This window comes from Odocoileus virginianus, chromosome 2 (assembly GCF_023699985.2).
Source record: "Odocoileus virginianus isolate 20LAN1187 ecotype Illinois chromosome 2, Ovbor_1.2, whole genome shotgun sequence".
Taxonomy (NCBI): domain Eukaryota; kingdom Metazoa; phylum Chordata; class Mammalia; order Artiodactyla; family Cervidae; genus Odocoileus; species Odocoileus virginianus.
In genome coordinates this window covers 7,431,530-7,444,213 of record NC_069675.1, presented here as the reverse complement: position 1 = coordinate 7,444,213, position 12,684 = coordinate 7,431,530, and the positions used below count along the sequence as shown (strand labels likewise).

The window sequence follows — 12,684 nt, the reverse complement described above, 5'->3', positions numbered from 1 at the left end:
GGTGAAACAGGTGGGGCACAATTTGCATCTTGGCATTAAATTAGAAGTAAACCCCAGGAATATTTTATTCCTGAAATAACAACGACCAAGCGGAAACACCAGTGTGATTAACTAACGTTACTTGGCTTTCACAATTACTTGGTAACAAATTCGGAGTAGAAGCCACCTGCTTACGGGCTGGACTGTTCTGGACTGGCAGCCCCACAGGCTCCTCAGCTGGAGCGTCCAGGCAGGTCGGTGGACTCAGCACCAGAGAGCCTGAGTCCCATCAGTGATGCCGCACTGCTGTGGCGCCATAACCCTGGCAAGTACCTGAACTTTCCTCAGCATCAGTTCATCAATGTTTTGGTTGGGGTTTTTTTCTTTTTTTAATTTGTGGAGTGATGATAAGACTCTCTGACTTTTACACCTCACCAGGTTGGGAAGAAAAAAGACAAATGTTGACACATGTAGATAAAAGAGACAGTGTACCTGGGGCAGTGCTTCTTCCTTCAAGCAGGCTGTTGTGCCTAAAGCTCATCAACAGATGATCCTTTAGCCCCAGAGTTAAGACCACAGCAATGTGGGGTCAGGGCTTGACTTGCCAATGGCCACGAAGAGCCATAGCCTTATCAGAGATGTGTTTAGACGTATGTCCATCATGCTGGCCACAAATCACAGAGCACTGACATGAAAAGCAGAGGCCTAACCAATGATTCAAGGCACCGAATACTTCTCACAGCACAGACATGCAGTGTACACTCTATGTCTTCTAGACTAGCAGTTAACACAAGGTTAGGTAAGCTCCTTTACTAACTCAGGACCCAGTCACAGAGATGGAATAGGTTATGTGTCGCTGACTTAGCAGACCCCACTCTGATTAAGTTACATCACCTAATGGGACATTAATGTCCTGCACCTCAGGATACGAGGCACTGTGAAGACTCCATCATCTCTGTGACATTCTTTCCCCAAAGCCCTGGCTCCAATTCATCAAGGTATCAGAAAAAACCAAAATGACAGACACCTGAAAAGGTAACTGGTAGGTACACGTCAAAACTGTCAAGGTCATGACCGACAAGGAAAGACTGGGGAAAGGTCACAGATGGGAGGAGGCCCAGGAGAACCTGCAACTAGATTCAGTGTAGGCTCCTGCCCCGGATCCCAGGACACAGACAGACACGGGGGAAAGGCTGGTGAATCAGAAAGAGTGTGCAGTCTTGGAGGTCTTGCTGCTGCTGCTATCGCTCAGTCATGTCTGACTCTTTGCACCCCCTTGGACAGCAGCACACCAGGTGTCCCTGTCCTTCACCATCTCCCAGAGTTTGCTCAAGCTCATGTCCATCAAGTCAGTGATGCCATCCAACCATCTCATCCTCTGTTGTCCCCTTCTCCTCCTGCCTTCGATCTTTTCCAGCAACAGTCTTTTCCAGTGAATTGGGTCTTTGCCTCAGGTGGCCAAAGTATTGGAGTTTCAGCTTCAGCATCAGTCCTTCCAATGAATATTCAGGGTTGGTTTCCTTTAGGATTGACTTGTTTAATCTCCTTGCTGTCCAAGGGACTCTCAAAAGTCTTCTTCAGCACCACAGTTCAAAAGCATCAATTCTTTAGCACTCAGCCTTCTTTATGGTCCAACTCTCACATCTGTACATGACTGGTAGAAAAACCATGGCTTTGACTAGATGGACCTTTGTTGGCAAAGTGGTATCTCTGCTTTTTATAGCACAGCTAATTTCTCCAGAGTGGCTCTGTGCTTTCTCTGTCTACAGTTAAAACTGCTCTGTAAGTTCCAATTTATTTACAAATAAAAAGTTCTGAAAATATCCCAGTGCTCGGTATCCCAGGCACCATGCATGACAATTCCGAGGAGGTTCTGGAGCCTGGATTGCCTGTGGTGGGAGAAGGGAATGATAGCTACCCTGCTTAGCTCGATGCAAAGGGTCAAAATGAACATGGCTGTTATCTCAGTTAATACAAAGAGTATATTCATAACTAGTTTATGCCAGACTGTGAACAAATAACTGAGGGTTTATTTGATAAGCTCCTGCCAGCAGCCCTCTTATTTACTAACACACCGCCCCTCTTCCCACATCCCACCTGCCTGGAAAAGAGAAAATCCTCCATGAGATCATCAGCTGTCCCGATTCTCGTGTTGACTCTTCTCTCCTTATATCGATCTTATGAAGTATGCCACGAGGGCCTCGGAATAATGATGACTGCTGTCATAATTAAGCTCTGGGATGGATTTTAAAGACTCAAGGAGGACCCAGCAGGTCATCCAAGCCCATCTCCCCGCCAGTGCACAAGGGTTGTGCAGGATTTGGCAGGTCCATCCCCAGGCTGTAAAAATTCTAAACTAGTCAAAAAATTACCACCATGTACAAAGGATGATAAAAAGTTTACCTTATTCCTGGATGATTCTAGAGGGAAGGGGTTTGGGGCAGGGGGAGTAAGACATGAATAGCTTCCTGGAAACAACTGCTGTTCTATTTGGAGTATATTTTCCAAGGTGAAAATGTGGTTATTTTCCATTCAATGTGATAGCTAGGGCTTATTGTTATGCAAGAGTTGCCTCTGCATCAGATAAATTAAAATTTAGCACTGACCCCCAGCTGTCCCTCAAACGATATTATAAATGCCTCTGTCCTAGTTCCAACTTCTTCTGGCTTATACTCAAGTGCTGGACTTGAACACAGTTGTGTATGAGGCTGCCATTGGCTCAGACATCTTAGCAACAATGTCAACATTGCCTAGGAATGAATGCTACAACAAAACCTGATAAGGGCCACCACTTGCTCAAGTAACTGTATGTTATCAAGTTCAGTGGGGCCTTTTCCAATGAAAATTGTGAAATGTACTCATGGGTATATAAATCCAGCAGAAAAGGGCAACAACAACTATGATGTCAGTGAAAACAGGATGTATTTTCAGGGGATAGAACTTGGAGGAAGATTGAGGAGAACTGTTAAACAGAAGAGTTAATTCAGAAATAGATCCTTGGAAGATGTTTTGATTATGTACAAAATGGAAACCTGGTGGCATAAATGACAAAAGCAGATGAAGTCCGGTGAAAAATGTGACTGCTGTGTCTATCACAATCACTCTTCCATGCTGGGCACAGGGAAACAGGGGCACGGAAACATTAAATGTGTCCACATTTTCCATTCTTCTTGAGTTTTCTCTACTTGGCACATACATTCACCTTTATACATACAATACATAAGAAAATGTAGGTGTGTAGCCTATGGGAAAAAAACCCATAGCAAAAACCATGCCTGGCCTTTCCCCACAAGTACTGTGTGAGCTGGGCACATCATGTCCGTCATAAATCACAGTGGAAACTTACATAAGAGGCCTATCCCAAGGGACTTCCCTGGTGGTCCAGTGGATAAGAATCTGCCTGCCAACTCAGGGGACAGAGGTTCCATCCCTGCTCTGGGAAGGCTCCCCACGCTGCAGGGCAGCTAAGCTCCTGTGCCACAGCTACTGAGCCCACGCTCTTCAACTGCCGCAGCCTGCCCACCTAGAGCCGGTGCTCGGCAACAAGAGAAGCCACTGCAATGGGACGTTCGGGCACGGCAAGTAGGGCGCAGCCCCCACTCACCACAACCAGAGAAAGCCCAGGTGCAGCAGTGAAGACCCAGCACAGACAAAATAATTATTTTTTTAAGTCTTAAAGGAAAAAAAAAAAAAGCAGCATCTCCAAAGAACCATAGTTCTGTGTTTGAAATTCTTCACCACTCTTTTTTTCAAGCTTTCCCAGTGGCTCAGATGGTAAAGAATCCACCTGCAATGCAGGAGACCTGGGATCGATGCCTGGGTCAGGAAGATTCCTTGGAGAAGGAAACGGCAACCCGCTCAAGTTTTCTTGCCTTGGAAATCCCATGGACAGAGAAGCCTGGTGGGCTACAGTCCATGGGGTCACAACGAGTCAGACACAGTTGAGCGATTAACACTTTCACTTTTTTTAAGAATATTTATTTATTTGGCTGCGCTGAGTCTTAGTTGCAGCATGGTTGGGATCTAGTTCCTCGACCAGGGATGCCGTCTGTATCGGGAGCATGGAGTCTTAGCCACTGGAACACCAGGGAAGTGCCTTTATCACTCTTCTTTTAACATGACTGCATGGAAGATGTATGCAGATGAGCTCCTGTTTAGAAAAGGTTAGTCAGTTGGCTGAAACTGAGAATGCACTCTTCCCGAGGTCCAGTGTTGTAAACAATAGCTTCCATCCCGGGGTGGCTCACAAAAGCCCGCTGTCAGAGCTGTGATCCTGCACTTCTGTACCTCTCTACACAGAATGCTCTAAACCTCAGGGCTTCAAGACCAGTCATTCACACACCACCAGGGCTTAATGCCAGTGATCCAGCGCTTTCAAATTTCGAATCCTGGGTCTGTAGGATAAAAAAGGTCATTTATATGAATGGATGTCAAGAGTTTGTTGTTTATGATGTCTGAGGATCGTGGCATTAAAAATAATCAGTAAAGTTTCAGACATATGAAATTAGCAACAGTAATAAGACACCTATACGACTATAACAATGAATGGGGTACAGATTAAAAATCAAATACCCTGCAGAAGACATAAACCCTTAGGTGTGTGTGCTCAGTCATGTCTGACTCTTGGCAACCCCATGGACAGTAGCCCACCAGGCTCCTCTGTCTGTGAGATTTCCCAGGCAAGAACACTGGAGGGGGTTGCCACGCCCTCCTCCAGCCATGAGAGCAGCAGCGAGCTTCCCTCCCACAAATACTAGTGAAACCGTGTAACCTGGATTGGACTTGAACCCACAATCTTTAACTGAGAGCACATACCCAATATCTCAGGACTTAATGAAGCTCAGGGTCTTGATGTCTCATCACAGAAAGAACTCAGTGAGAGACAAAGTCAAAGGTAAGAAGCAGATTCATTTAGAGAGAAACACACTCCACAGACAGTGTGGGCCAGGTCGGAAGGTGAGAGCAGCCCCAGGGTGTGGGGTTGTCAGTTTTTGTAGGGGTAGTTATCTCATAGGCTTGTGAGTGGGAGAAGTATTCTAACTGTTTTGGGGAAAGGATGGGGATTTCCAGGAACTGGGCCACTGCCCATTTTATGAACTTTATAGTCGGCTTTGGAACTTTCCTGGTGGCTCAGACGGTAAAGAATCGGCCTGCAATGTTGGAGACCTGGGTTTGATCCTTGGGTAGGGAAGATCCCTTGGAGAAGGGAATGGCAATCCACTCCAGTATTCTTGCCTGGAGAATCCCATGGACAGAGGAGCCTGGTGGGGTACAGTCCATGGGGTTGCAAGGAGTCGGACACAACTGAGTGACTAACACTAACACTAACTGACAGACCTGGAACTGTCATGGCATCTATGGGGGTGTCGTTTAGCTTGTGGATGTGCTACAATGAGCTAAACTGAGGCTCAAGGTCTAGTGGAAGTCGACTTCTCTGCCATATTGGACATATTTGGTTCTAATCAATTTGTGTCATGTCCTCGGGTTGTGTTACCCTTTTAAAGGTTATGCCCTGTCCGTTTCACTAGCAGTTTTACCGGTTTTTTCCACTAGGGGTAGCTTTCTATCACGAGTGACCTGAGAGGTTATCACCCTTTGATCATTCACAGGGCGGGGACTGGATTTCTCCTTTCTGATTAACAGCTGCACAGAGTGGTGTCTCCTAACCAAGTCACATTCCAAAATATCTTTACTTCTCTAACCCTAAAACCACAGGTCACTGCTACCCAGTGTACGTATCAGCCAAATCTTTTGGAAGTTGCTTGTCTTTCTTGACCATTCTGTGAATACTCTGTATGATAATGAAGGTGAAACTTTACACTGCTCCTCTTATGCTCAGCACTCCACCACATACTTCCAAATCTTGGCTGAGGCTTCTCAGGCTGGGGGAAAATGGTTTCTTTTCAACAAACAAGCTTCCAAGATCCCATGATGCACAAAACACTTCAGTTTGAAAAGAGAGGAGAGGAAAGCCAAATAAAATGGGCTCAGGCTGGAAAGCCTTGAAGCTGGGGGATTCTTTGAAATCATTCACAGATGCTGGATGTACCCTTGACAGGTCACTTCATCCCATTTAGCACTTTTTATCTTTGAGTTCCAAAGCTCTTAAGCAAATGGAGAAGGTAGGAAAGCTAACATTTCTGATGATATAGTTTATCAGACTGACAACCAAACTGAAGTTCCCCTGTGGTGCAAGTAAGACATGGTTCCAAAAAGAAATAATGCAAAAGAAAGGAAAAAGGGGATCATAGAGATCACACCTTCACATTTAATTTCAGAGAAGAAGACCTGAAGTTGATGTCTGTTTAGATCAGTTGTGCCCCAGTTGGAACATGGGTGCCCAGACCTGCAGTGCAGTAACATGAGCTTTGCTTTAAATAGCTGCCAGCAGCCATGTGGTGGCTGGCAGCAGGCTAGGGTTGCGAGGAGACCGATCTGGTTCAAAGTCAAGTCACATAACAAGGGGCAAGTAGGGCTGATGTGCAGGAGAGCCATTTTTCATTATCATTCTGTTTTCCTTTATATATATATGTATATGTATATAAAAGGGCACTAATTCAATTTGTATATATATGTGTGTGTGTCTGTGTGTGTATGCGTGTGTGTATATATATACATATATATATATTTTTTTTTTTATTTATTTTTTTTTTTTTCCCTCCTTTGGTTAGCCAACCAGATATGGAAATCCACCCCAGGAACTTCTGAGATAACTTCTCTTCTTTGGCAGTCCTATTTTCTCTGTTGCTGTTGTTTAGTCACTAAGCTGTGTCCGAATCTTTTGCAACCCCATAGATAGCAGCCCGCCAGGCTCTTCTGTCCATGGAAAGAGTACTGGAGTGGGTTACCACTTTCTACTCCAGGGAACCTTCCTGATCCAGGGATCAAACCTGTATCTCTTGTGTCTCCTGCATTGGCAGGCTGATTCTTAACCAGCTGAGCCACCGGGGAAGCCCCACCATGAGCAATGGCCTCTAAAGATAAGGCAAGAAAGACACTTCTGCAAGGCGGCCTCTGCTTTCTCATCCTGGGCTTTCTAGTTTGCACTCAGGGTGGCATAAGCCACTCCAGTGGCTTCAGACTCCTACAGCCTCACACAGAGTTTAGGTCACTGATGTCATCGAGCGTGCCCTGGGACCCTTGACCTCTGAAGCAGCCCGTTGAGTGCCTGGAGCCCAAAGCCTGCAGCAGAGGGGCTGGTCAGGGGAGGATTTCAAAGTAGCTCACTTCGTGCTTCTTCATTCATGCAACAGATCCAACATGCAATCCTAATCACTCACAGAAATCTTTCTGTTTTCATTCAAATATGTCCAAAATATTTTCCTTCCATTATTAGGGAGAAGCCAAGAGGTGTCATAGAAAGAGCACGCTGTGCAAACACCTAGAGAACCATCTCCAGTCCTTCCTCACAGAGTGGCCTTGGGTGACTTCTACACCTTCTCCAGCCCCTCAGCTCCCCAAGGGAGTGACACCACCAAACGGCGTAGGAATGGGTAGTGGCACCCAGGGAGTGCTCAAGAATCGGAGTCAGCCTGTTGTTAATCTTGTCTGGACTTTCATCCGGTGGAAGTCTAGAAAGTATTCTTTATTACTTTATTAATACGATTTGCAATTGTCCACAATTATTTGACTCAGTAACCTAGGGTATGTGCTCAGTCGCCCAGCTGTGTCCAACTCTCTGCAACCCCATGGACTGTAGCCCACCAGGCTCCTCTGTCCACGGGATTTCCCCTGCAAGAATACTTCCCTTGCAAGAAGATTTCCTCTTCCAGGGGATCTTCCTGACCCACGGATCAAACCCACCTCTTGCATCTCCTACATTGGCAGGCAGATTCTTTACCACTGAGCCACCTGGGAAGACCATAACCTAGGGTGGACATTCCTTGTTATTTCTCCATTTTAAAATATATCCACATGAAAATAAATACATAAATAAAATATATCCACATGGAGAACAGCAAAGTGACCCAGAAACAGCAGGATCTCCAGAATCAGAGACTCTAACACAGACCAGGCGGGCCCATGTCTGAGATGCGTGGGCTTGGCTGCTATTGAGAGTGTAGATAATCTCTGAAATATCTAATGACATGAAATTGTTCAAGCTGTCATATTAAGTAAAAGTCTGAGTTTACAAAGCACTTTTCTGTATGACCCTTTAAGTTATCTAATGTCCCCAGGTGGCCCTAGTGATAAAGAACCCACTTGCTAAAGGAGGAGGCAGAAGAGAGGTGGGTGGGTTTGATCCCTGGGTGGGGAATATGCCCTGGAGGAGGGCACGGCAACTCAATCCAGTTCTTGCCTGGAGAATCCCTTGGACAGAGGAGCCTGGCAGGCTACAGTCCATGGGTTCACAAAGAGTTGGACATGACCGAGTGACTGAGAACTTTGTTACCTACTAGAACTATTTATGCACTGCTTGACTCTAATGGTGGAATTATGGATGAAATTTCTTTCTTTCTACTCATTTATACTTTCTGAATGGTTTAATGAATATGGATAACTTTTGCAAAGAAAAACAATTTGGAGAAGTAAACAAATTTTAATGTCTTTTTTTTTTTCTGTCTTATTGTGTCTGTGAATAGGAAATAACAGACCTTAGAAATCATATTTTTCTGGAGGTTGGGTAGGTGGTAAAATGGTAGGCTTTAGGGTTCACCATTTTATGACTAAGACAACAACATTATGAAGCAACTGCATTAATTAGAAATGTCATGCTATCATGTGGACAGGCAAAAGTATTAGAAATCATAAACTGTACTGATAATGCTATTGATCAATCAATCAAAAACTAAGTATCTATAAGCATATGATGTGGCCCCTATTCCCAGCAGCCTTGAGATGGTCTGCCAATTGTGCTAGTAGTCAGGTCAAGTGGAGAGAAAGTAGTAAAAAAAAAAAAAAATCCACAAAAACAAACTTATAAACGTAACACAAACACACACACCCAAGTTGATAATCAATAATTATCAAGCATTGACACCTCTTCTATCATATAAATATACTCTTATAAGTGGATTTAATCTTCAAATTCAGTAAATACATTTCATAGATTAGTCATAAAAGCAGTCAGTGTCCACTAACAGTACACTTAACAGTATTAGCTAACAGCATACCTTCAACCCCAAATTAAACATCTTCATTCAGCATCTTTGTAGGGTTTTTCCAGCAGTTTCCTATGTTCCCTGTCACAGAACTGAGCTAAACTGCTTGGGCAAAGAGGAGAAGGAGAGAACACAGCCTCCACCGGAGTCCAAGGTCACACCTCACTTTCCTCTTACCTCACTCTTTCTACAAGTGTCACCAAAAAGCTATCTTATTTACTGAAGTGAAATGTCAAGACGCAAAGTCAATCCTCTTAAAAAAATTTTTTTAAACTTTGAAAGATTTGGAAATAAATTAATACACTAAATAGAGAAATAAAACAAAGCATACTATCCCAAATCAGATATAAGACTGTTACAAGAATATATCTCAGTTATTTTTAAGTGTATTTTACTTGCTGACATAGTAAATACAACTCACCTTTCCTCCATGGATTGTTGCTGAAATAGATCAGGCAATATGCTTGAATTAATGTGATCAATGCATTATAACTATTACTTCCAAAGTGTGGATCTGTGTAAAAGTGTCACATACATCAGATATTCAGCCAGTTACCTTAAGATAAATATATGGTAGTCACACAAATATTAGAAAGTAAGACTAACCATCTGAAAACTACAAATATTCAAACCTTTACTAAAAAAAAAACCAACAAAACAGCTTGCGCATGAAATTCGAATGACGTATAATACACTAGAAAAAGGCTCCATTCCAAAGTTCTACCAAAAGGAATTGTTTTTACAGATGCCATGAGTTAATCAAATACATCTAGCATCATCTGGAAAATTTAATAGCATGCCACAACTTAATATCACAGTCAACACGCATAACAGAACCCATAATTATTTTTGTAATAATCAGGCCAAAAGCAAAGAAAGAAATGAAGCAATATAAAAAATGAAACAGAAGAACACAAAGGAAAGTACGAGGAAAACGTTTATGACAAAATTGAAACCGCCTGAGAAACCAGTTAAGGCCCTGAAGTCTTTTCTTTCTTCTTCAACAGGAAAGTCCGGTCGGTAGGTAACCCCTAAAATGCCCTGTGATCTGCACACACCTCAGACTTTCATTTTTTTCCCCAGAGCACCCTCCCAGTAAGCCAGGTTTAAAGGAAAAGCCCAAGGTGTGCACAGAAGAGACAATCTTGGGACTGGGGATGAGGCACCTGGGGACCAGCGCCTCTGCTCCCACCAGGCTTGGCTTCTGAGGGGCCACCCTTTCGTCCACCTCCGGCTCAAGCCCTTGGTGTCCGCGGCCGCTGCGGAGAGAAACGCCGTGTCTGGAACACGTCAGTCCACACACCGCGCAGGGCGGCCTTCACTAGGCGAGTCCTCTGTCAGGGGGCTTCCAGAATGCAGATTGGACCTAGGCTTCTCAGATGGATGTGATTTCCATCAAAACTAGTGCCAAACAAACATCTTTGATATGCAAAATGTCTACTCTAGTGAATATAATCATTCCTACATGCCCCCCCACCCCGCCCCGCCCCACCAAGTTTTCCTCCAAGAGGTTAAAGCAAATAGCAGATCTGTAAATGCTAATGTACTTGTTGTAAAGCTGAAAACAGGGAGGGTCAACAGAGAAGGGCATCAAATGATGAGAAGAGCTACAACCCATAAGATCTTGGGGAAAGTTAATATTTCATAGTCTTTAATAAAGCAAGACTATTATCACCCTCATCTGGAAGCATTTGGACGTTTATAGTGAGTGCATATTAAAAACACATGTCATCAGTAAATCTTCACATGCTGGACAGATTAGCAATATAATTTTTAGCTGGAAATTTTAAAATATCAAATAGAATTATGTACAAAGCACAGGCGCTTGATTTTTACATACTTTCAACCATATTCCATATACAATTAAGCCACTTTCAGTTCACAAAAATCCAATGTGCATTATCTGTGATTTGGTATAGAGATTTGCTTCTTTTAAATATAGCTTAAGATTTATATAAGCATGCACAATTAAGTGAATAACTTAACATAACCAAACTTAATTTTGCTTAAGAAAGCAGAATTAAATACAGGTTGGTTTTGTGGGGGCCCATTCTAACTGATGAGTTTGTGAGGTTCCTGCTAAGGGAGCAACTTTGATCTATTTTTAAGTGGTGAATAATCTGCTCACAGGAGCTGGTACCTGTATATGTGGATATTTATGTACAGAGAGAAGTAGAGTTAATTCTCTGACAACATTTGCTGTTGTTCATAATTACTCTCCCAAGAATTTTTCTTAAGAGTAGCAGAAGTGAATGTGAAGGAGGCTTAAACCAATTCATGATTTGCCCCTGGTGATGGTATGTTGCACTTTCAGGCCTTTGTCACCTGCAAACTCCAACAAGTATGGTGAAAGGGATGAGGCCGATGTTACCTGCAAACTAGGTTCCTGAGGGCACTTAGACAGGACTGAAGTACATGGAGAGATTCTAGGACCCTCTCATGAGAGAAAATCACAATGCCTAATTCAAATAGCAAGTAACAAGTTACATCAACTCACTCTATGCCAGGATCATGGAGACAAAATGAAAAAAAAAAAAGGCTCTGTTTTAAAATCATTCAAGGAGACACTGGAGGCAGCAGTCTGACTAGTGATGTATCTGAATGTGCCGTCCAACAAGCAGAAACAGTAATCCAGCCAGCAGGGAGAAAAAAATCCCCGCTGGGGCCAGGAAAAAGGACCAGCCATACAGCACAGAGGGGCTGAAGTCCAAGCAGTCTCTCATTCTCATGCGTCTGTAGCTTTCCATGTCAGCCACCGCCTGGACCCAGATGACATACAGCATCACCACCAGGGAAAACAGGACACCTGAGGGGACAGAACAAGACACCTTTAGCCTTTTGAAGATGTCTGCCCGAGAGTGCTAGCAGACCCATCACACACCTGATGATAACACTGTCCGAATCCAATTCTAGCTCAATCGCCTACTTTGTGTCAGACCTGCTATTGCATGCTTCCTAGGTACATCACTTATCTTCAGTGTTCAGGGCATTGAGGGCGAGAGCTGCAGAAGAAGGAGGACAGTGGCTGACCTGTACTGACTGAGCGCTTGCTGTGTGCCAGGGGCTATATCAGGTGCTTGTGAACCTAAGAGTCAAAGATCCCTTGTGCTATTGTGAAAGTCATGTCCGACTCTGTGGGACCCCGTGGACTGTAGCCCGCCAGGCGAGAATCCCTCTGTTCATGGGATTCTCCAGGCGAGAAAACTGGAGTGGGTTGCCATTCCCTTCTCCAGGGAATCTTCCAGGGATTGAACCCAGGTCTCCTGAAATGCTGGCAGATTCTTTACCGTCTGAGCCACCAGGGAAGCCCTGCCTAGCAGAATTTACTTTCCAACATTTATCTGTCTTTATTGTATGTCTTGTTTGTGACGAGCATTGTTATGTTATTTCTTTCAACATGTACAACATATTCATGAAACAGGTACTCTGAACCCCCAGTTTCAAGTTTATGCAAACTCAGCTGGTAGCTTTCCTAGCTGATTTTTAGTTCAAAGTCTTTCGACTATTGGTATAACAATATAACAGTTATAACTACAACTCACTGGTACTGTAGTTAAATGTGACAGTGAAAACAGAAGCCAAGTAAGTACCAGAAAAAAACAGA

At 43.8% G+C, this 12,684-nt stretch overlaps 1 protein-coding gene across 2 annotated transcripts in view; it reads right to left on the bottom strand.

The window, feature by feature from the left end:
• Nucleotides 1-9,850: 9,850 nt before the first annotated feature.
• TMEM182 (transmembrane protein 182) overlaps nt 9,851-12,684 on the bottom strand; it is a 46,785-nt gene continuing 43,951 nt past the window's right edge. For both annotated transcript variants that reach the window (XM_020874878.2, XM_020874869.2), the window contains one exon: nt 9,851-11,886. In XM_020874878.2, the coding sequence (XP_020730537.1) occupies nt 11,666-11,886 (221 nt within the window). In that variant the 3' untranslated portion in view covers nt 9,851-11,665. The remainder of the gene's footprint in view (nt 11,887-12,684) is intronic.